Here is a 23,557-nt window from a genome sequence, read left to right on the forward strand (position 1 = left end):
TCTTGCACCGGTTAGTTTCACATGAAGTCAGTCAGACACAGAGAACTGTTCAGGTTTTATCTGTGAACATGTTGCTACGCTGTTTGTAGAGCGATGTTAGCAACTGTTGCTAACAACAGCTAGTCTGAGATACGTCTGAATCAGTTCACCTTCATGGTTTAATGTTCCAGGTTTGAAATATGAACGTCTTTTTAACAACGATCTGAAGAGTTTGCGTTAAACTCTAATGTTAACAGCTCAGCTGTTCTTCTGCAATTTACTGGAATGTGCAACTTTTGCAACCCTGTATTTAAATTGTTGAGTAATGCTTTGTTTTATTTCCATCAGATGTCTGAACTGAGAGTGACGCCTCAGCTCAGAAAAACATGGATGCTCTCAGGACAGACTTTGTTGTCTTCCTGGTCAGAGGGAGGTGAGACAGTGATGAACTCTGGTGGACCAGCTGTGGTCTGAGTCCAGGACTGGAGGCTTAGAGCGGGTCTTGTCTGACTCCTCTGACCTCCTGATCACTCATTACTCTGTGGAGGACCAGGCAGTCTTTGTTTCTGTGACATACCTGAGCTGCTCGGCGTTCCTCTGCCGCTCAGCTCATTAACTTTTAATCAAAGATGTGAGTGTGTCAGCCAGGTGGAGATTATCCACATGGAGCTGCACCTGTCACTGCATGTCATCTCTGCTGCCTCCACACTCTGTGAAGCAGGAACAGCACACCAACACTGGGCAGGGCTGTGTCACATCGGTCAGGATGGCACAGCACCAGGTTTCATACCATGATATCAACGATACAGCAGCGTGGTGACGTGATGCATTTACAAACTCTGATCTTTTCTAACCAGAGCAGTGGCAGGACGCCTGAGCAGCATCGACCTCTGATGAGTTACGTCTTTGTTACTGCAAATGAATCCTGGTATTATTTAACCTCCTGAGACCTGAGTGTTGATTCTGTCTGTAGGTTTATTTTCTCCTGCTGTTTGGGATCAGTATAAGAACTAAACCATGTCTTTGAACAGGAAGAAGTTTTATGTTACTGTTTAACAAAATAAAGTCATCAGTGTGTGACACTGTTTATCTCAGAGCCTAAACATGGCTGTACAAAAACTAAAGCGCTGATTGACGAACGTAACTCTGAACGTTCTCCTTCATCCAGACTCCAAACTGTGAACGACCAACAGGTGTTACTGAGCAGAATCCAACACGTTTCAACCAGGAACCCTGATCAGGTTTTGTTCCTCTGAGACTTTGATCTTGATCTCAGCTGTAGAATGTGTTGGCACAGATTGAAGCCATCTTGTTGAGTTCATTGTGATTTTGACTAAATGAAGTAGAAGCTGCAGCAAACCCAGAATGTAACGTTCCTGTATGAGGTTAAGGTTATTATCACCCACCTCTCTATCTCTGGGTGGCTCCTGTCTCTGCTCTGGATTCAGAACCAGATCTGCTGGATCCAGATCTGGAGACTGGAGAGGCCACTGAAGTTCACTGAACTCACAATCCTGCTGGAAGCAGCCATTAGAAGATGGTAAACTGTGGCCATGGAGGGATGAACATGGTCAGCGATAGCAGAGCTCTGGTAGTTGATGTCAAGCAGTCCCAGCATGCAACAGCGGACGTCAAAACACCGCCATATTGGCAGGAAAGCACGCTGTTCAAATTACTGCCAGTCACACCAATGATAGCAGCTAACTTGTTTCTTTTATTTTTAGGGCTAGGAGGAAAAATTCTCACTCACAAAAATAGATGTACATTTCACTGATAAAACTTTTACTACAGCAGGATTTAAAATATAGGACTCAGACTATAGTATTTTTAAATTAATACGTTTAAACTCAGTCTGTCTCTCCAGCCTCTTACCTGTCCTTTGTGTGGTCTCACCTGTCCTGTGTGGGGTCTCATCTGTCCTTACTGTGGTCTCACCTGCTGATTGCTGCGTCTTCTCGTCTCGTTGTGTAGCAGCTGTGACTTCCTGCTGCTTCAGGACAAAGATCAGATCTGCTGTCTGTAGAGATGAAACAAACCCTCAGCAGGTAAAACCTCCCTCACACTGAAATATAAAGCGCTGTCAGACAGCAGCAGTGAGCACGTTACTACAGATTAGTGTGGATTATACAACAGGATTATATACTGTCTGATGGGCCTGAATTGATCTGTAACTGGGACAGAAATCAGTGATCAGATCGAGGTCAGGCATGTTACTCTGCTCACACACATACAGAGGGTTTAAAGCTCTATATCAAAAACAACAATTCATATATTTATATACAAATCAGTCTGTGTACATCTCATAAATTGACATGTTCATCACAGCTGACACCAGGGTTGTTGTACAGTATATTACAATGGTTTACATATAGAGTGTTTTTTTTTTTTTTGCATTTACCTACAAATATAGCTCCAGTTCTAACTGTTGCTAAACCACAATGTCCTCTATTTCTAGCTAGGCTAACAGTTCCCCTTGCTTCCACTCTTTAAGCTAAGCTAGGCTATCAGTTTCCCCTGCTTCCAGTTTTTATGCTAAGCTAGGCTAACAGTTTTCCCCCTGCTTTCAGTCTTTAAAATAAGATATACTAACAGTTTTCCCTTGCCTCCAGTTTTTATGCTAAACTAGGCCAACAGTTTCCCCTGCTTCCAGTTTTTATGCTAAGCTAGGCTAACAGTTTAATATAGCTATATTATATATCTATATTATTTATTAATTATCATAGGTATTTCTAAAAATGTTGAACTCTTTATGTCATGTAGTAATAAACTAGTTTTCCTTTAACGTGTTAAATACACTTGAACTGATGTTTTCTGAGTTAGTTTAGTCGTTATTCCATGTTTTCGGTGGGAACCTGTCCGGTGCCACTCTCCCTGACAGGAGGCGGGACTTCTGTGTCATTCCAGTCATCCTGCGTCAGGACGCCGCTCGGGATTGGTGGAAGAATCCAGGCGAAGCTCCTTCCGCGCAGCCTATTGGCTACCGCTGGTGTCACTCAGATGATTCTCGGCGCTGTGACAGATGACCGTCGAAGGAGGTGGGAAAAAAAACAAAAATAATCTGAGCGGGGCGGCCATCTTGCTTGAGCTCGCTAAGGCAGGGAGAGAGTGGAAGTGAAGACGGAGGAGAACCGCAGCGGGAGAGAGCAAACCTCGGGTGTGTGTGTTCGTTCAGACCGGGGTAATTTACACAACGGGTCCACCGCCACCGTGAGGAGAAACTGCGTGGTTGTGTCTGCGGTTTGTGGTTTTCCTCCTCGGGATCCGGAGAGGAAACAGTGGGACTGCTACCCGTGGAGCTAAGCTAACGGCTAGCCGGGCCAGCTAGCTGTTCGCTAACCGAGCTGGGGTCGTCAGCAGCGGACTGAGGGCTGCAGCTCCGCTCGGTAACATTGTGGCTGATCGCGGAGGGCTGTTTTCCAGGCGCGGACTCTGATCCCGGATCACACCACCAAGACGTCGCTCGGAGCAGCGCCTCATAGGTCGATCTTACATTAAAACACGATATGAACAGTCGGGATTTAACTTTTTCTTCGACGTGACTGTGAGCCGGGAGGAAAGAGGCAGGTTTTTACAGATAAAAGCAGGAATGTGGAGCGGCTCTACCACCGGCTAGCTACAGCCGGAGCTCCGCGTTAATCCCGCTCTGGAAGCGCACTAAATCAGTGCAGATCGATGAAAATGTCCCGTCTGATCCCGGAGAAAAAGGCTGTTTTTCTGCTTCAGGTTGCTCGCTGTTCCCCTGTCAGCTGCCAACTGTTTACCTGCCAATGACATTGCCTGTAATTACTCGGAGAACCGAACTGTTCAGCTGCGTCTGATCCCGATGAGGAGACCTGAAAGTCGGGTGGTATTACCCGGTGTGTCGGGCTGTTAGCGGAGCCTCTGAACCCAGGCCTGACCTCGGATAAACGGCTCCACATTTACCTCACCTCACCGTGGTTAAAGTGTCATATTGTCTCACGTTAAACCGTGAGGACCCGGGGCCGTGTCAGAGGGGTCTGGACCGGGACATGGTGCAGGGTCTCCGCCGCATCTCAAAGCTCGTTTAAAGGGACGTTAATCCCGGTTTCCTCTGGATTATAACTGTAATAATAATATTAACGGACTGTGTGTGTCTGTGTGTGTGGATCCAAGGATGGGATCAGCGACCAAACTGGCCTTCAGTGTTTTCCTCATCTCCTGCTCCTCAGGTGAGTCTGCTGTCACCACACCTGTACAGGCAGGTACACTCTGTACACAGGGAGGCGTCACTGCAAATACTCTGTTACTGTGCGCAGTAATCAGAGTACTAGTCAGTCAGAGAATCAGTCAATGATTCTGTTCTGTTAATGATAATCGATTATTAGTCAATCACTAAACAAGAAGTTGTAGTTATGTAACTAATTATGTTTATTATCGATTCATTGATCAGTAGTGCTGAGTGTGTATTTCCTCTCATGTTGACATATTTAAATGTTGTATTTAGACTCATAAACCCGGAAGTGTTCAGTCAGAGCAGCTGAAACCAGGAGAGTTAAATATGTTTTTATTTCCTGTCAGGGCTGCAACCAGTGATTATCTTCATTATTGATTAATCTGATGATTATTGATAGACTGTTAAATAGAGCTGGGAGATATGGCAAAAAGCATGACCAATATTTTTTATTTTCCTCACTGCTTGATATTGATATTGATATTTATCTGGATATTAATCTGTGACTTTAAGTTTACCAGCAGGCTTGTTGGTTAAACTCTGAGAATGTTATTTATTATTTACACTGCAAACATGTTTTATATGCTTTAACTAAATATTAAAAATAAACTTGTGTCAAAAAATGTCAATAAAACAGAAACCTGTGTTGATCACAGATCTCTCTGATAGATTTCTCTGATAGGACCTTCTATGTAGAGGAGACAGTTAGCAGTTAGTGAAAAGTACTTCCTGTCTGGGAGTTTGTACCTACAGTTTCCTGAACCCATCTGTCTCTGCTATGTTCGGGGAAATCATTAAAGCTGTAAATCATAAGTTTCATCACAGTACGATGTTATATTGATTGAGTGGATGATGATTCAATGTTTGCTGATATCATTTTAAAATAAAAGTGTGTCTTAAAAATGATGATACTGTGACAGTCTGTCATGTTATACGTTATGTTAGTGTTGGGTTAGTGAAGAAACTGTTCAGTTGAAGTACTGTTATTCCAGGGTTAATGAACACAATTGTGATTGGCTGGGAGCCGGGGCTTTGGGTTGTCATAGCTAGCATAGAGAAAAAGTTCAGGGGTTTTGTTATTTTGGTTGTGATGAAAACAGCTGACTTCTCTGTGCTCTGCTTGGTGAGGAATGTTACAACATGAATGATGACTGGTCAGTGTTTTCATTGTGGCTCAATACTACCTGTTAGCCTGCCCTGCTACCTGTTAGCCTGCCTGTTACCTGCTACCTGTTAGCCCTGCTAACTGTTAGACCTGCTACCTGTTAGACCGCTGTTAGTCTGTTAAACCTGTTAGTGCTGTTAGACCTGCTACCTGTTAGCCCTGCTACCTGTTAGCCCTGCTAACTGTTAGACCTGCTACCTGTTAGTCCTGCTAACTGTTAGACCTGCTACCTGTTAGACCTGCTAACTGTTAGACCTGCTACCTGTTAGACCTGTTAGCTGTTAAACCTGTTAGCTGTTACCTGCTACTGTTAGCCCTGCTACCTGTTAGCCCTGCTAACTGTTAGACTTGTTAAATGTTAAACCTGTTAGCTGTTAGCCCTGCTACCTGTTAGCCCTGCTACCTGTTAGACCTGTTAGCTGTTAGACCTGCTACCTGTTAGACCTGCTACCTGTTAGACCTGTTAGCTGTTAGACTGTACTTACTAGCCCTGCTACCTGTTAGACCTGTTAGATGTTAGACCTGCTAACTGTTAGACCTGTTAGATGTTAGACCTGCTAACTGTTAGACCTGTTAGCTGTTAGACCTGCTATCTGTTAGCCCTGCTACCTGTTAGACCTGTTAGAATGTTAGACCTGTTAGCTGTTAGACCTGCTACCTGTTAGCCCTGCTACCTGTTAGACCTGTTAGACTGTTAGACCCTGCTACCTGTTAGACCTGCTACCTGTTAGACCTGCTAACTGTTAGACCTGCTACCTGTTAGACCTGTTAGCTGTTAAGACCTGTTAGCTGTTAGCCCTGCTACCTGTTAGCCCTGCTACCTGTTAGACCTGTTAGCTGTTAGACCTGCTACCTGTTAGACCTGCTACCTGTTAGACCTGTTAGCTGTTAGACTTACTAGCCCTGCTACCTGTTAGACCTGTTAGATGTTAGACCTGCCTAACTGTTAGACCTGTTAGATGTTAGACCTGCTAACTGTTAGACCTGTTAGCTGTTAGACCTGCTATCTGTTAGCCCTGCTACCTGTTAGACCTGTTAAATGTTAGACCTGTTAGCTGTTAGACCTGCTACCTGTTAGCCCTGCTACCTGTTAGACCTGTTAGATGTTAGATCTGCTACCTGTTAGCCCTGCTACTTGTTAGACCTGTTAGCTGTTAGACCTACTAGCCCTGTTACCTGTTAACCTGTTAAACCTGCTACTGTTACCGCACCTGTTAGCCCTGCTACCTGTTAGCCCTGCTACCTGTTAGACCTGCTAACTGTTAGACCTGCTGTTAGACTGTTAGACCTGCTACCTGTTAGACCTGTTAGCTGTTAGCTGCTACCTGTTAGCCCTGCTACTGTTAGACCTGTTAATGTTAGACCTGTACTTTAGCCTGCTACCTGTTAGACCTGACCTGTTAAGATGTTAGACCTGTTAGCCTGTTAGACCTGCTACCTGTTAGCCCTGCTAACCTGTTTAGACCTGTTAGCTGTTAGACCTGCTACCTGTTAGCCCTGCTACTGTTAGACCTGTTATGTTAGACCTGCTACCTGTTAGACCTGACTTTAACCTGTTAGACCTGCTACCTGTTAGACCTGTTAGACCTGTTAGACCTGTTAGATGTTAGACCTGCTACTGTTAGACCTGTTACTGTTAGACCTGCTATCTGTTAGCCCTGCTAGACCTGTTTAGACCTGTTAGCTGTTAGACCTGCTACCTGTTAGCCCTGCTACCGCTGTTAGAACTGCTAGTTACCTTGTTAGACTGTTAGACCTCTACCTGCTACCTGTTAGACTGTTAACCTGCATGTTAGCCCTGCTACCTGTTAGCCTGTAACTGTTAGACCTGTAGCTACCTGTTACGTACCTGTTAGCTGTTAGACCTGCTACCTGTTAGCCCTGCTACCTGTTAGACCCTGTTAGATGTTAGATACTGTTAGCTACCTGTTAGCCCTGCTACCTGTTAGACCTGTTAGCTGTTATACCTGCTACCTAGCCCTGCTACCTGTTAGACCTGTTAGACTGTTAGACCTGTCTACCTGTTAGACCTGTACTAGCTTACCTGCTACCTGTTAGACCTGTATGTTAACTGTTTAGACCTGCTACCTGTTAGCTGTTACTACCTCTGCTTAACCTGTTAGATGTTAGACCTGTCTAAACTGTTAGACCTGTTAACTGTTAGACCTGCTATCTGTTAGCCCTGCTACCTGTTAGACGTGCTACCTGTTAGACCTGTTAGCTGTTAGACCTACTAGCCCTGCTACCTGTTAAACCTGTTAGATGTTACCCCTGCTACCTGTTAGCCCTGTTAGCTGTTAGACTTGCTACCGGTTAGTCCTGTTAGCTGTTAGACCTGCTAGCTGTTAGACCCGTTAGATGTTAGCCCTGCTAGCTGCTAGACCTGCTAGCTGTTAGCCCTGTTAGATGTTAGACTTGCTACCTGTTAGTCCTGCTAGCTGCTAGACCTGCTAGCTGTTAGACCTGCTAGCTTTAGCCCTGCTACCTGTTAGACCTGTTAGATGTTAGACCTGTTAACTGTTAGACCTGCTACCTGTTAGCCCTGCTACCTGTTAGACCTGTTAGATGTTAGACCTGCTAACTGTTAGACCTGTTAACTGTTAGACCTGTTAACTGTTAGACCTGCTATCTGTTAGCCCTGCTACCTGTTAGACCTGTTAAATGTTAGACCTGCTACCTGTTAGACCTGTTAGCTGTTAGACCTACTAGCCCTGCTACCCGTTAAACCTGTTAGGTGTTAGACCTGCTACCTGTTAGCCCTGCTACCTGTTAGACCTGTTAGCTGTTATACCTACTAGCCCTGCTACCTGTTAGACCTGTTAGATGTTAGACCTGCTACCTGTTAAATCTGGTAGCTGTTAGTCCTGTTAGCTGTTAGACCTGCTAGCTGTTAGCCCTGTTAGATGTTAGCCCTGTTAGATGTTAGACCTGCTACCTGTTAGACCTGTTAGCTGTTAGACCTACTTAGCCCTGCTACCTGTTAAACCTGTTAGCTGTTAGACCTTGCTACCTGTTAGTCCTGTTAGCTGTTAGTCCTGTTAGCTGTTAGACCTGCTAGCTGTTAGACCTGCTACCTGTTAGACCTACTAGCCCTGCTACCTGTTAAACCTGTTAGCTGTTAGCCCTGTTAGATGTTAGACTTGCTACCTGTTAGTCCTGCTAGCTGCTAGACCTGCTAGCTTTAGACCTGCTACCCATTAGCCCTGTTAGATGATAGACCTGTTAGATGTTAGACCTGCTAGCTCTTAGCCCTGATGGGACTCGGTGTGGACAGACAAACAGGATCTTCAGCCTCTCTGTGTCTCTGGGATGAAACCTTTTCAGCTGATTATAAAGATTTGTTGTGTTTCGATCTTTGTTGGTACTGACGGGCAACATGTTTCTCAGACCGTCTTAATGTGGATTTCATCACTTTTAATGAAACCAAACCACTTCCATATAATGGACGTGCTGTGACCTTTGACCTTTGTTCTGTTCGGAGGATAATGTGAGTTCTTCAGGCTCGTGTTTCTGACAAGTCCACAGCTTTCTTTGCCTCCTGCAGGTCGGGAAATGGATGTGAAACTGCTGCCTGATTGGCTGTTGTCACATCAATGCTGCCCTGTGATAGGCTGTTAGATTAAAATGTTCTGAGCTCATCATCTTAAACCACAAAAAATTTATCCTGATCCCAGATGGAGATCAGTTTATCGTCCAGCCCGATGGTTAAATGATCCAAACAGCCTCAGAAACCTGTAAATAATTCAGTTTGATTCTGATTTAAACCAGAGAAAAATAACAACATTATCAGATCTGAGGCTGGACGTGCACAGTGTTTGAAGTTGTTCCTTCAATAATCAATAATCAAAGAGCTAGCAGAATGTTTTTCTGTTGATCAGTTCATCGACTAATCATCTGAGTGTAACAGGTTACTGTCTTCAGGTGTTTTTGTCTCAAAACCCAGAGACATTTGAGACAGTAGGGAAATTAATCTGCATCTGTTGCAGTAATCAATCAATAATCTTGATTAATTTTAAAGGAGGAAATGTCAGTTTGGATTTGGATCAGTCACATTTAAATAGAAAATAATCAATGATTATTAGATAAATAATAATAAATAATAAATGATATAACATATATCAATATTTATTATAATAAAATTATATTGTTTATTAGATATTATTATAATAATAAATGATTTTTATATAATAAATAATAAATAAATAATGATTATTAGTCGCAGACATAAGTAGTTTAAGTAAAAACCCCTGATGCCATCAGTCTGTACTGCAGTGTGAGTATTGATCACTTCAGATGCCTGATCAGATTGATAATGACATCAGATATGATGTCACAGTGATCTGGAGTGAGCCCTCTGATAGTTGATGGTTACCTGAGTGACATCACAGGTCTACCTGTGGTCCTCCTGGTCATCATATGGTAACAGGAAGTGACAGATCAGTAGTTAAAATCACCTGTCACATGATCAGGTATTCAGTAACATGTGGTAACACACAGTAAATACTGACTCTGACAGGAACTGGAATCTGGATTATCTGGATCCAGAAAACATGACCACTCCTGTTTTCATCTGCACCACTTCCTGTAGGGTTTTCACAGTAAAAGTCTGGCAGCAGGGACTTTTATTTTGACAGTGTGTGTGTGGATGTGTCGTCATAAACCAGCTGCACAATTTTAGTAGAACATCTGGACTCATGCTGCTACAGTAAAAACATCTGGATCAGATCCAGCTGCCTCATGTCCACCATCAGACCTCCTGCTGTGTGTGTGTGTCTGTGAGATATTTGTGAGGACCAGTGGGAGATTATGTCCGACTGAGGACAGTTAAACTGGTCCTCGCTCTCTGACTCAGATTCACACCTGGTCTCAGGTGTGTGGTGGACTGAGTTTACCTGGCTCAGACCCGATCTCAGGTGTGTGGTGGACTGAGTTTACCTGGCTCAGACCCGATCTCAGGTGTGTGGTGGACTAAGTATACCTGGCTCAGACCCGATCTCAGGTGTGTGGTGGACTGAGTTTACCTGGTTAACGTTTGTTTCAGCAGCAGTGTGTTGTTTATTCTCACCTGTCAGGTGTGTCAGGTGACCTCCCGCTCTGAGCACGCTCAGATGTTTCCACAGCAAACAGCAGAGTTTACCTGCAGCAGAAACAGACTGTGTGACCTGGTCATGTTTCACCAGGTGAGTCCAGACTCTGACGCTCTCTGTCTCCTCCTCAGGTGCCATCCTGGGTCGCTCAGAGACTCAGAAGTGTGTCCACTACAACTACAGCCCTTCGTCCTCCTCCTCGGTGGCGGGGGTGGAGGGTCGGGGGAACGTCAGCGGGGTGATGACCTGCTCTGGGGAGAAAGACAAGAGGCTGCACTGCTTCGCCACCTGGAAGAACGTCTCTGGAGCCGTGCAGGTGGTCAAACAGGGCTGCTGGCTCGACGACGTCAACTGCTACGACAGGTAGGACGGTCAGCGATGACCTCTGACCCACAGACCCTCAGTCCACAGTGAGACCAGGTCAGCAGCTGTAGATCCAGATCAGACCAGCTCTGCAATCTCCAGCTGCGGATCAGGGTCTGAGGTAAACCAGGCTCAGGTGTCAGCAGCTGGCTCTGATTCCAGGTGAGAGGTGGATTATGTGTGTCCCCTCAGGGAGGTGGATTCATGTGTCAGAGGGTTTGGAGGTGTGAACAGTCAGTCAGCAGCAGACAGACGTCCTGACATGTTTTACCTCTGCAGCACTCACTTCACTTTAACACCCCTCAACCCTCAGTCCTGAGGACTGTGAGGGGTCCTGATCCAGCCTCAGTAACACCCTCCCTCTGTGTGTGTGTGTGTGTGTGTGTGTGTGTGTGTGTTGTGTTTCCTGTGTCCTCGTGTCTCTACTTGTTGTTGAACTTGTTTACCTGCAGCTCAGGAAACAGGTTCAGCTTCACTCCTCTGTTTCTCATCAAGTTTGAACAAATACAAACCAACTGTTAATCTAAACACAGCCCAACCCCTCCAAGGTTTAAAGCCCCCGTCAGAAGAAAACATAACAGTGGCAACTCTTTGTTGTGGTTGTATGTCTCTTTGTGGTAGAACAAACAAGAAACAGACACTTTATACAGAGACCCTGGTCCACAGGCCACTGGATACTGTAGATCCGTCTGTTAATCCATTCATGGTCCCAGGTCACATTATTTGATTATTGATATTTCTAACAGTAATTGATACCTGTCTTCTCTTCCTCTGCTGACAGGAACGAGTGTGTGGAGAAGAAAGATGCTCCTGAAGTTTTCTTCTGCTGCTGTGAAGGAAGTTTGTGTAACGACAAGTTCTACTACAGCCCCGACAGCAGCCAGCCACCGCCCAGTAAGACTCACCTGTTCACCTGTTTACTTTTCGACCTGGTCACCTGTCTACATTTCCACCTGTCCATCTGTTCACCTGTTTTCCTGTCTACCTGTCCACCTGTCCAGATTTTCACCTTTTCACCTGTCTACCTGTTTACTTTTCGTCCTGTTCACCTGTCTACATTTCCACCTGTCCATCTGTTCACCTGTTCACCTGTCTACCTGTTTACCTGTCCAGCTGTCTACATTTTCACCTGTCTACCTGTTTACCTGTCCAGCTGTCTACATTTTCACCTGTCTACCTGTTTACCTTTCGACCTGTTCACCTGTCTACATTTTCACCTGTTCACTTGTTTACCTGTCTACCTGTCCACCTGTCCACATTTTCACCTGTCCACCTGTCTACCTGTCTACCTGTCCACCTGTCCACATTTTCACCTGTCCACCTGTCTACCTGTCCACCTGTCCACCTGTTCACCTGTCCACATTTTCATCTGGTCACCTTTCGACCTGTTCACCTGTCCACCTATTTAACTGTCCACCTGCTACCTGTCACCTGTGTGTGATGTAACTTTATAAACTGACATGATGTCTCTCTGTTTTTCCGTAGCGACGAACAAACCGGTGACGTCTCCTCCCCCGGTGCTGACCACTCTGATGTACTCGCTGGTTCCCATCATGGCCGTCACCGCCATCATCCTCTTCTCCTTCTGGATGTACCGACACCACAAACTGGCCTACCCACCTGTACTGGTGCCCACACAGGTGAGACACTGTCTAACTCAGGTTATTCTTCTGTGGTGTTTTTAAACAGAACTGTCAGATATTTGTTGTTGCTGTCGCTCAGAGAGGATCTGACGCTCATCTCTTGTTGCATGGTTGAATCGTCTGGGTTTTTGGACAGGTAAAACAAACATGGCTGAAGCTCACCTGTCTACCTCAGAACATTATGTCAACTATTAATTGATTAATCAATAAACTGATCAGCAGATCAACCGTTAATGAGGATAATGGCCAGTTATCTTTAACAGGTGTGTCAGATTGTGGTCTGAGTCATATGATTACCTGGTCAGTTTACCTGGTCAGTCTTTGTTGATTCTTCTGGACCTCAGGACTGTGACGTTACGCCTCTCAGCTCCTCTTCACCAAATGAGTTCTGGTTCTGAACCAGTTCTGTTCAGGATACTTGTTTGATCAAGGTTTAAAGGTTATTAAATCAACCTGGAGAATAGGACACACCCACTGATGATGTCACAGTTCACACCTGAAAACCTGCTGTTTTGGTCTAAATGCTCGGAACAGTTCAGATTTAGGATCAGGATCCAGAACAGAGCCGGTGGGAAAGAGAGAGAGAATGTTTTTATTTCTCTGACTGTGTGGGAATCAGAGGTTTTCACCTGTACAACAGGTGAGAAGATGAATCCTTAATGATAAACTCAACTAAACAGATACAGACCTCAGAGAAGGTGTCTGAATGTGTCTGTTATAAATACCTGTGTAGTGGACGGAGATATCTGAGGTGTTACAACAAATATCAGGATTGTTTAGAAAAGAAAATGTAACAGGAAGCAACACATTCCTGATGAACGTGTTCGTAAGAAGAAAAAAGCTTTTAGAAGGAGCAGGAGGTTACTGGTTCTTTAACATCTGAGGAGACTGAGACGGTACAAACAGAGGGTTTATGGAGGAGTCACACTGCTGCAGAATGAAGTGAATGTTGGTTCAGTGTTACTGACACTGTTTGGTGATGATGTTTGTAAATGGAAAGAAACAAAAAATACTAATACAAATCTAACTGAACCTTCGCTGGTTCATTCTACGGTTCTCTCTCTCTTTCTCTTCTTTCTCTCTTTCGGTTTAAACTGGATTTCATTTGAACCTTTTTACAGCAGCAGCAATCATTTCCAGACACACTGCAGACGTAAAGATGTGTTCTTGGTCACAGCTCAGCTCTCAGCAGGTAGAACTCACCTGACTCAACAGAAATGAGTCGTTCTACTCGAGTCGCTCTACTCGTTTTCATCCAGTATCTAACTCCACGGTTCGGTCGTTTTAACACAAGATATGGTTGTTTACAGCTAAAAAGAGTGCAACGACTCGTCGACGGACGTCTTTCAGTCTTCCTGCCTGACTGATGCAGATTCCAGTGAAGGTTGTAGGACTGATTTATCAGGGTGGTTAGTGACAGGTTGTGATCTGACAGCAGCTTCTTACTTCTGGTTCATCTTCTCTGAGCTGAGACCGATGTTACAGAGGTGTTAGTTAGATGTTACAGGTCGTGGACTCTGGACTTCAGACCTGAGACTGACCTGTCTCCCTCAGGTCCTGATGAGGACATGTTTCAGTCTGTGTAGAGATGTACACCCTGTGAACTCTGACCTCTGCTGTGTTTCCTCTTCCTCTTCCTGTCTGACTCAGCACGCCTTTCATATAATGATCGAGGTAAGAGGATCAGACGTCTCTTCAGCCTCATCACTGCTTCATGTCTTTGAGTTTGCATCTTCCTCCTCCAGCCTCAGTTCTCTTTTGTTTCTGTGCCACTTGTTTATTTTTGTTGTTGTTGTTGTTGTTGTTGTTGTTGTGCACAGATGGACAGACGTTGTCTCCATGTCCTGATCAGCTGATGATGTGCATGTCTGTCTCTGTCAGAGACCAGGTTGAACCCGTCCTTCAGTCTGTTGTTGTGGTCTCTCCCTCCAGGACCCCGGTCCCCTCCCTCCCTCTCCCATCCTGGGCCAGAAGCCTCTGCAGTTACTGGAGATCAAAGCCAGGGGGCGCTTCGGCTGCGTGTGGAAGGCTCAGCTGCTCAGTGAATACGTGGCCGTCAAAATCTTCCCCATACAGGTCTGACTCCACTGTCTCTACTGACTCTGACTCTACTGACTGTCTCTACTAACTCTACTGACTCTACTGTGTCTACTCTCTCCATCTGAGTGGTTTCCTTCTGCACTGATCAGTCACCACATTAAAACAGTGACAGGTGAAGAACCTCGATCAGCTCGTTACAGTGGCACCTGTCAGGAGGGTTTGTCAGGCAGCAGGTGAACAGTCAGGTGTTGAAAAGTTTGTCGGTGGTCTCTGTCTGTCCATCTGTGGTCGGACTCTGAATGTAGAGACTTGTTGACCTGTCTCCTCTGAAGCGATCCTCATCATTTCTGACAGACTCGATCATTATCACCTATCAGAGAACTGTGGTGCTGTAATGGCGATCAGCAGAGCTCCTGTTGGCTGAAGTAAACTGAAGTAATGCTGTGTTACACCTGTCAGGTGTGTGAGAGCAGGTCAAAGGTCGTTTTAAATGTAATAATTAAAGTTTTAAATGTATTTTATGGATTCATGAGGCTGAAAACTTCTCAAACTGCAGTTTAATATTTAGCCAATTCATCTTTAAAATCAGTCTCTTCAGGGTCTGTGTCAGTTTAAACCAGAGCTAACACACTTCACAGTAAACCTGAATCTGGAGTCTGACCTCTGACCTCTGACCTCTGTGTGTGTTCAGGACAAACAGTCGTGGCAGAACGAGTTTGAGATCTACAACCTGAACGGGATGAGACACGAGAACCTGCTGCAGTTCATTGGAGCAGAGAGGAGGGGCAGTAACATGGACATGGAGCTGTGGCTCATCACTGCCTTCCATGAGAAGGTAACACTGACCCCTGCTGGACGGAGGGAGGACTGCAACACATTAGTCTCTTTAATCCATTTTATCTCCTGCTTTATTAAACTGGGCTTCATGTAAATATGAAAGATATATTCTTACAGACCGGTCACCTGTGTTCACAGGAAGTCACCTGACGTGTTGTGTTGTGTTGTGTTCAGGGTTCTCTTACAGATTACCTGAAGGCCAACGTTCTCTCCTGGTCTGAGCTGTGTCTCATCGCTCAGTCCATGTCCCGAGGTCTCGCCTACCTGCATGAGGACATACCCGGACACAAGGACGGACACAAACCTGCCATCGCGCACAGGTATGCTCCACACACAGGTACTCAGGTGTTCTCAGGTGCACCGAGTCTGTCCCAGAGGAGGTGTGACTGTGTGTGATGTTTCAGGGACTTTAAGAGTAAGAACGTCCTGCTGAAGTCCAACCTGACCGCCTGCATCGCTGACTTCGGCCTCGCTCTCAGGTTTGAGGCGGGAAAATCTCCAGGAGACACCCACGGACAGGTGAGCTCACCTGAGAGACCCCCCCCCCCAAGAGTCCTGTATCTGCATAAACACAGTGTTGCATGTACAGCAGTTTCAGACCAGGTGTGTCCCTGTGTGTGGTTCAGGTGGGGACCAGGAGGTACATGGCCCCGGAGGTCCTGGAGGGGGCCATTAACTTCCAGAGAGATGCCTTCCTGAGGATCGACATGTACGCTCTGGGTCTGGTCCTGTGGGAGCTCGCCTCGCGCTGCAAAGCTGCTGACGGTAACAACATCCAGACTCTGGTGGTCTCTGTGTGTCTCTGTGTCTGTCCTGGACTCTGATGGTCCCTTTCGGTCTCTATGTCTGTCCTGGACTCTGACGGTCCTCCTGTCTCTGGTCTAGGTCCAGTGGACGAGTACATGTTGCCGTTTGAAGAAGAGGTGGGTCAGCACCCGTCTCTGGAGGACATACAGGAGGTGGTGGTCCACAAGAAGCTGAGGCCGCTGCTCAGAGAGTGCTGGCAGAAACACGCCGTGAGTCTGACTACGTTACCCATAATGCACCTCTACTCGGTCACCCTCAGTTCTGACAGTGCTGTTGTGGATCTGCTGGTCCTTTCTCAGGGTCTGGCTCTGCTCTGCGAGACCATTGAGGAGTGCTGGGACCATGAGGCCGAGGCCCGGCTGTCGGCCGGCTGCGTGGAGGAGCGCGTCGTGCAGATGCAGCGGCAGACGAGTGTCACGGCACCTGAGGAGATCGTCACCGTCGTCACCATGGTAACCAACGTGGACTACCCGCCCAAGGAGTCGAGCCTATGATGAGGCTCGGGGGGCATGGGGGTGGTGGGGCGATTGGGGGCAGGGTCGGAGCAGGGACTCCCCTTGGCGAGCGCCGCCCCGTCTCCGACCATAGGGTCACAAGACCCAGTCAGGTGAGTCTTAGACTGACGAGCAGAGGACAACATGGCGGAGAGTCTCCCTCTCTCTGGCTCATCAGTTCCTGTTTTTTACTACAAAATAAAAGACTTTTTCTACGACAGTGTGAGGATAAAAACAGTTTGTGTGATTTCAGTATAAAAAGGGCGACTTTAGTTTTTAGACACACGCTGTTTGTTTCTCTGAATGATGTGATGCCAATAAGAAACAGCTTCTGAATGTCTGTATCACTGCTGTGTATATATAGATTATTACTATATACATATATATATATATATATGTATATATATATATATATATATATACAGAGATGTTGGAGAAGCAGAATAATCAGGTTATTGATCCACACAGGAAGTCTTGACGCGTCAAACAAACCAGGATGTTTCTTTTCTTTCCTCTGACGTTTGATTCTTTAACATCTGAGGAGAAACTGGAGTCGACCGATTTTATCGAAAGATTTTAAATGTCTAAATAAAGAAATAAAGTGAGACACTCGTGAACCTTCACAATAAAATACCACAGTAAACACAGAGAGAAAACACTGAGCTGGTCGTCTTTCACTCTATTTCTTCATTCCACTTCTTTCCTTTAATCTAAATCTTCCAGACTAAATTCTGAATCTGAATGAAAACGACAATCAAAACATGATTTTAATGTTTTAATGAATAAACTGTGTCGTCCAGTTTCTCCTCGTCAGAAACCAAAGAATCAGTCGAGCTGCTGATCAATAACACTAATAATCGATCAGCTGTTAGCTCCTCCTGAAACTAAAAGTAAGCTAGAGTTTTCTGTGAGTCCTCAGATTTAAATTTAGAGAAGAAAAATCCCTCAGAATATGAACATTAGTGAAAACACTTCCCCTGTTTTAGGTTTTAATATTTGAAGCATGTGTGTTTTTATTTCAGTCCTCTGACGGTTAGTTTTTCTTCGTCCTCCCTGTTTGTGGTTCAGATCCTCTACAACCTCGCGCCTGTTCTCAGACATCAAGAGAAAATCACAGAGCACTGAATAAAACAATAACTGTAAATCACATCAGCACGAAAATCATGGTAGAAATTTAAACTGGGGTTTTAAAACATCTGCGACCGTTAATTCTTCTTCATGTTGACACATTAACCTGACGCGTCCTCTCTCACAATCACATCTTTTCCTTTCTAAATATCTAAGATCCTGATGTTGTTGCAGTGCCAGTGTTTCCTCTCAGCTCACAGTTTAATCCGTTGTCCCAGAAAGAAACATCCTTGTTCCGAGTTGTACACAAGTTGATCTGATGATGGATCATTTCATCTCCGTGGTTACCTGCTTTCTGCAGGACAACACACACAGCAACAGGACGCATCATGACACAAGGTGATTCGACATTGACGTTGACCAGAATGTGACGTGACATCGGACAGAATGTGACATCGACAGAATGTGACGTGACATCGAAAGTGACATCGGATTGACATCGACAGAATGTGACATCGACAGAATGTGACGTGACATCGACGAATGTGACATCGACAGAACTGTGACATCGACAGAATGATGAATCGAATGACATCAGACCAGAATGTGACATGACAGAATTGACGACATGACACATCGACAGAATGTGACATCGACAGAATGTGACGTGACATCGAAGTGACATCGACAGAATGTGACATCGACAGAATGTGACATCGACGTGACATCGAATGTGACATCGACAGAATGTGACGTGACACGAATGTGACATCGACAGAATGTGACATCGACAGAATGTGACGTACATCGACATTGAACACGAATGTGACATCGATTGACATCGACAGAATGTGACTGATTGACAGAATTGACATCGACAGAATGGAATGACAATGACTGACATCAGAATGTGACATGATGTGACATCGACAGAATGTGACATCGACAGAATGTGACATCGACAGAATGATGACGTGACATCGACATGACATCGGCAGAATGTGACGCGACATCAGCAGAATGTGACGTAGCGTGCAATGATCGTGTGTGTAGCTGTTTAAACGTTCCCCCGTCGTGCTGCCGGTTCCTGCGGCCGTGTCGTGTTAACAGTGACTGAAATGTCAGAAGAATCCAGACTCTAAGACGAACCACCAACAGGGAGACTTTCAGGGACCTGTAGGAAAAGTGTCACCTGTTGACCTCAGTGTAGTCTGATCAAACTGTCCTCAGGCAGGCTGCTGCTGCTGCTGCTCCTCCTCCTCCTCTTCCTCTCAGTGTTGTAGTTCAGAGCAGCTGTAAAGACCAAGTGTTCCCTCTGAACCCTGATGAACTGTGTTGATTTGTGGATCAGACAGACAGAGCTCAGCCCTGTTTCTTCCTTTGATATGTGGATCCTCAGACAGGAAGCCAAACCCCCCGTCAATGCTTAGATAGACATGAAAACCTGCACAGTTTGTATATATGAATGTTGTTTCAGATTGTGATTTTAGCATGAGTTTGTTTTTTATGGACGCTAATCAAAAAGAAAAAAAAGACAAAAACTCCTTTATAATGTTAACATGAGACATAGATTTATGTTGTTTATTTTATATGATGATGGTTGTTGTACAAATGAAAAACAATCTGGGTTCATTAATTTATGTTGAAGCTCCGAACACTAACTTCCTGTGGAGGAAGACTGCGTGTGTGTGTGTGTGTGTGTGTGTGTGTGTGTGTGTGTTAGATACCTCAGACCTGCTGGTGCTCACCACTCTCACCATGACATCATCACAACATCACCGTAATGTCACCCCCCTCTGGCGTCGATCAGGTGTGACGACGAACTGAAATCTGACCTGCAGCTTTTCCTTTGTTTGATTTATCTGTTTTCTCTTTTCCTCAGAGGTGAAAACTGAAACATCTGCTGCTGCTTCTGTCCTGAAGACAAACATTTCACTTCAAACTTTATCCTGTCAGTAAAATTATCGTCCTTTTTATTTCTCCGTCAGTCCGTTAAACAGTTTGTCTGTAAAATGAATATTTTATGATCTTCCTCTGACTTGATCAAAAAAGTCTGAAATTTGAGGAGCAGATGTTTGATGACGATTAATCATCAAAATAATTTAATTTGAGTTTGTGTCAATGGATTAATGGATTGTTTTTCTAAAGTGAGAGATAAAGTGACCAATTGATTAACTGATTGACAGGAAACTGATCAGCAACTATTTTGTTAAATGTTTTTTTCTGAGATGTGACCAGGTGTGGGATGATATGAAGATTTCACGCCACGATTATTCTGGCCAAAATAATTGTGATTAACGATATTATTGTGATAATCATGAAAATCTGATTTGAACTGTTCCTTATGGGCTGTGGCGGTAAAGGTAAAGGAAAATCGTAGTCAAATCTCTAGAAACCCAATTAGCTACATAGCTAACGTTACCTGGCTAATGTTAGCTTAACTCACTGGTGACCAAAACCGCATCAGAACGTAAAAAAATTTAGATAAAAGTCAGCATTAGTATAACTGAACCAACACTCTGTACGTTCAATAACTGACAGTAACGTTAGTTTAATTCACCTGGAGTTCAGTGAACAGAGCTGGATGGTTGTCATGGAGACAGGAGCTCAAAACACACAGGACTCCCCCTTGTGGCGATTCAAAATAAATCATTACATGACTGTTTGTTGGCGGGACACATTTTTTAAAGTCACTCATGAGGATGTTAACGATCATCCCCATTCACAATCATCCTGATGATTGAGATTTTATTACGATTGTATTTATTATCGCAATAGACAATAGAAATCGTATATCGTCCCATCCGTAGCACTTTGTTAAACAGAATATTTCCAGGTTCTGGGATGTTGATCAAAGACAATGTTCCTGAAATTATTTTCACCTGTGACATGTTATAGATCAGTTAAATAACACATCAGTAGATAATGTTTGTCCATCAGAAACATCTGCAGCAGCTGAATCTTTGAATCTTTGAATCCTGACAATTGAAGCCCGGCAGCATCAGGACACCTGCGTGGTTCGTCCATGAATCTGATTTACATCAGAATCAGTCTGAGTTGTTTTAGATGTAGCTCAGTGAGAGGAGGCGAAGCTCACCTTTTGAATTAGTGGAGACAGGTGTGATGGTAAGTTCAGGGTCAGTATGTAAAGTAGAAACCTGCAGCTGTTTGTCTTGAGGTTGATGAAAGCAGCAGCAGATGTTTTCATCTCTGATCTTCACCTGCTGGTTTCTGTTTAATGTGAAAACAACGTGTTTATTTATCTCAGTAAAACTCCTGAATAAACCCCCCACCCACCCCCCCACCCTCAGTAAAGACAAACATTGCGCTACGTTCACTGTCTGTCGGCGAGTGCTGAACTGTTTGAGGGCTTCTGTTGGAGGAGATTGTTGAATATTGTACAGAAGAAAATGTTCTACTGTTTCCCCTGAAATAAAGTAAAGTGACTGCTCAGCATCCACCTCACTCTACTACTACTACTACTACTACTTCTACTTCTACTTCTTTCTTTTCTAGATTTTAGGTTCTGTATTATTTTGTATGGATAGTCTCTCGCCTCAGACTGTTCTCTGTAAACCCTGCAGCTGGTTGTGAGGTTAAATCCCAGTAGATCAGCAGTTTCTGAAACACTCAGACCAACAACCAGGACACGTTCAGAGTCTCTTAAATCACCTTTCTTCCTCAGTCTGATGCTCAGGTTGAACTTCAGCAGGTCGTCTACAGGACTGTGATTGGCTGATTCTGTGTTAACGAGCAGCTGAACAGGTGTACCTAATAAAATGACCAGTGAGTGTAGGATGGGCTCCACCTGACACCATCTTGAAAATGTCTAATATTTTCACAAAACCTGGAAATAATGCGACAGTCTGAGGATTCAGAAACATCTGAAAATATCAAAGAAGAAATATTTAGGGTTCAGCTTCTCCTCTGGGCTGAGGTCTTTGAGTCAACGTCTAACGGTTTCTCCTCGACCTCCATGGAAAACTCCTTGAGGATTTAGGAAAAGAGACAGAGACAAACTGCTGTAGCTCATGTTCAGTCAGGTTTCCTGTCCAGCTCTGAATCACAGCAACATTTAACCATCAACAACAACATCAACACTGACAAACAGGATGTGAGGAAATAAGAAGGTAACAAGGGAAAATACAAGGATAGAAATGAGCTGTTAATTCATTATTTAGTGAAACTACTATGATCATAACTAGAGATTAAATCTGTTTGTCGTGACTGGGTCTGACAGAAGAAATCTGCAGCTCAGCCAATCAGGAAAACAGGAGCTCTGTTGTTTCTACATGTTTGTGGATCTGCTGCTGCAGCAAGGAATCATGGGATGTCATTCTCTCCTTTGGTAAAGGAAGCTCCAGTGTCTCCTCTGCTGAAGGACATAAGACAGGAAGCAGTGAGGAAGACGTGGATCAGGTCTGACCTCAGTCTGAACCTTCACAGACCATCTGACCACAGTCCAGGTCTCTCTCTTAGTGCTCTCAATTTCTGAACCACCTCTCAGGAGGAACAACAACCACCATTTCACTGGAAAACCTAATTTACTTGTATAAAACACAAGTCGGTCCACAGAATCACTCCTGAGTGAAAGAATGATATTATGATCCCACACTCTTACAAACAACACTTTACTCTGTATTCTCCTTGCTTCCTCTCCCTGCAGTAAACAAAGTGTTATTTACATCACGACCAAGTTTCAGAAATACAGTTATCTGATTTCCAGTTACATTTAACAGTATTCATTTGTTGGTTTTTAAAACCAGGTGTGGTTTGAGTGAGATACCTTTAATCTGGGTAGAGTCCAACACCAAGGACTGTAGGTTACCTTTTCTGTGCTCATCAAGGATGATGGTAGCCTCAACATTAAAGTCTACTGGAAACCCACACATACAGACCAATACCCCTGGAACATAAACTTGGTGTGATCAGGACTACACCATCAGGCTCAGAACATTCCCTCCAAAACAGATGGGAAGGAAAAAGAAGACAGACACCTAAAGGCAGCACTTAAGACATGTGGTTACCCTAACTTGACCTTCATCAAGTCAGCAAAAAGACGTAGAGTCACAGGATCAACTGGTGAGGAACAGGAGAAAAGATCGTCATCCCCTATGTGGCAGGACTGTCTGAGAAATTCAAAAGAATTTTCTCCAAACATAACATCCCGGTGCACTTCAGACCTGGAAACACCCTTAGGCAGAGACTGGTTCATCCCAAGGACAAGTTGAGCAACCTTGTGTACGCTGTTCAATGCAGGGAGAAACGCTCAGACCTGTACATAGGTGAAACCAAACAACCACTCTGTAAGCTCATGGTACAACACAGGAGAGCCAGCTCATCAGGACAAGACTCAGTTCATTTACACCTGAAGGAGAAGGGACACTCTTTGGACAGAGAAGACAGATGGTTTGAGAGAGGAGTGAAAGAGGTCATCTATGTCCATCTGGAACGTCCAACTTTAAACAGAGGTGGTGGCTTACGACACCAACTTGCAGCCACCTACAATGCAGTCCTGAGATCCTCACCCAGGAGAGTTAACCCCCGTTCACACCTTGAGACGTGACCCTAACGACTCACATGATGTCAGGGTGGGGCAACGACCCACTAACGAGTCACACCTGGGCTCATGTCACACTAACAACTCACATAATGACCGGGTCGGTTGATGACTCCCAGAACCATCCTCAGAGGTTAAATACCTGGAACTCCCCAACCAGTTTTCAGAACTGAAGAAGCCTTTCTGAGAAGAGGTGAAACATCTTCAAGAACCTAAAAGAAGTCCAGTTGCCTTCAACTTCAGTACTTAAGAGTAAAGTCCAACAATCAACATTTTCAGAAATAAAATGGCTCTGTTTACCATTAATTTTGGTGGCCACTGA

The 23,557-nt window shown here is 44.7% G+C and overlaps 2 protein-coding genes across 3 annotated transcripts in view; both read left to right on the forward strand.

The window, feature by feature from the left end:
* Positions 1 to 3,007: 3,007 nt before the first annotated feature.
* acvr2aa (activin A receptor type 2Aa) lies at positions 3,008 to 16,607 on the forward strand. 2 transcript variants are annotated; one of them, XM_018662991.2, is made up of 12 exons: positions 3,008 to 4,169; positions 10,555 to 10,786; positions 11,568 to 11,680; positions 12,272 to 12,426; positions 14,080 to 14,103; positions 14,362 to 14,505; positions 15,161 to 15,304; positions 15,481 to 15,626; positions 15,711 to 15,825; positions 15,933 to 16,071; positions 16,192 to 16,322; positions 16,413 to 16,607. In XM_018662991.2, exons 1-12 carry the CDS (start codon positions 4,115 to 4,117, stop codon positions 16,605 to 16,607), a joined length of 1,593 nt encoding a protein of 530 aa, XP_018518507.1. In that variant the 5' UTR covers positions 3,008 to 4,114. The 2 variants fall into 2 exon arrangements, with proteins under 2 accessions (XP_018518507.1, XP_018518508.1); XM_018662992.2 differs by lacking the exon at positions 14,080 to 14,103 and having other exon boundaries at positions 3,010 to 4,169.
* A 50-nt stretch (positions 16,608 to 16,657) lies between these two features.
* The window catches only part of LOC108874507 (uncharacterized), a 40,829-nt gene continuing 33,929 nt past the window's right edge, over positions 16,658 to 23,557 (forward strand). Inside the window, exon 1 of the mRNA XM_051068893.1 lies at positions 16,658 to 16,720. The gene's annotated coding sequence lies outside the window, so the exon portion shown is untranslated. The remainder of the gene's footprint in view (positions 16,721 to 23,557) is intronic.

Source organism: Lates calcarifer, unplaced genomic scaffold, assembly GCF_001640805.2.
Source record: "Lates calcarifer isolate ASB-BC8 unplaced genomic scaffold, TLL_Latcal_v3 _unitig_5444_quiver_468, whole genome shotgun sequence".
NCBI lineage: Eukaryota > Metazoa > Chordata > Actinopteri > Centropomidae > Lates > Lates calcarifer.

What these genes read in the sequence shown, in the direction of transcription:
- acvr2aa (XM_018662991.2), top strand. Translation starts at nt 4,115, where the DNA reads ATGGGATCAGCGACCAAACTGGCCTTCAGTGTTTTCCTCATCTCCTGC. An exon ending in CTGTACTGGTGCCCACACAG is followed by an intron (nt 12,427 to 14,079) that starts GTGAGACACTGT and finishes TGTCTGACTCAG; the next exon opens with CACGCCTTTCATATAATGAT. An exon ending in AGTGCTGGCAGAAACACGCC is followed by an intron (nt 16,323 to 16,412) that starts GTGAGTCTGACT and finishes GTCCTTTCTCAG; the next exon opens with GGTCTGGCTCTGCTCTGCGA.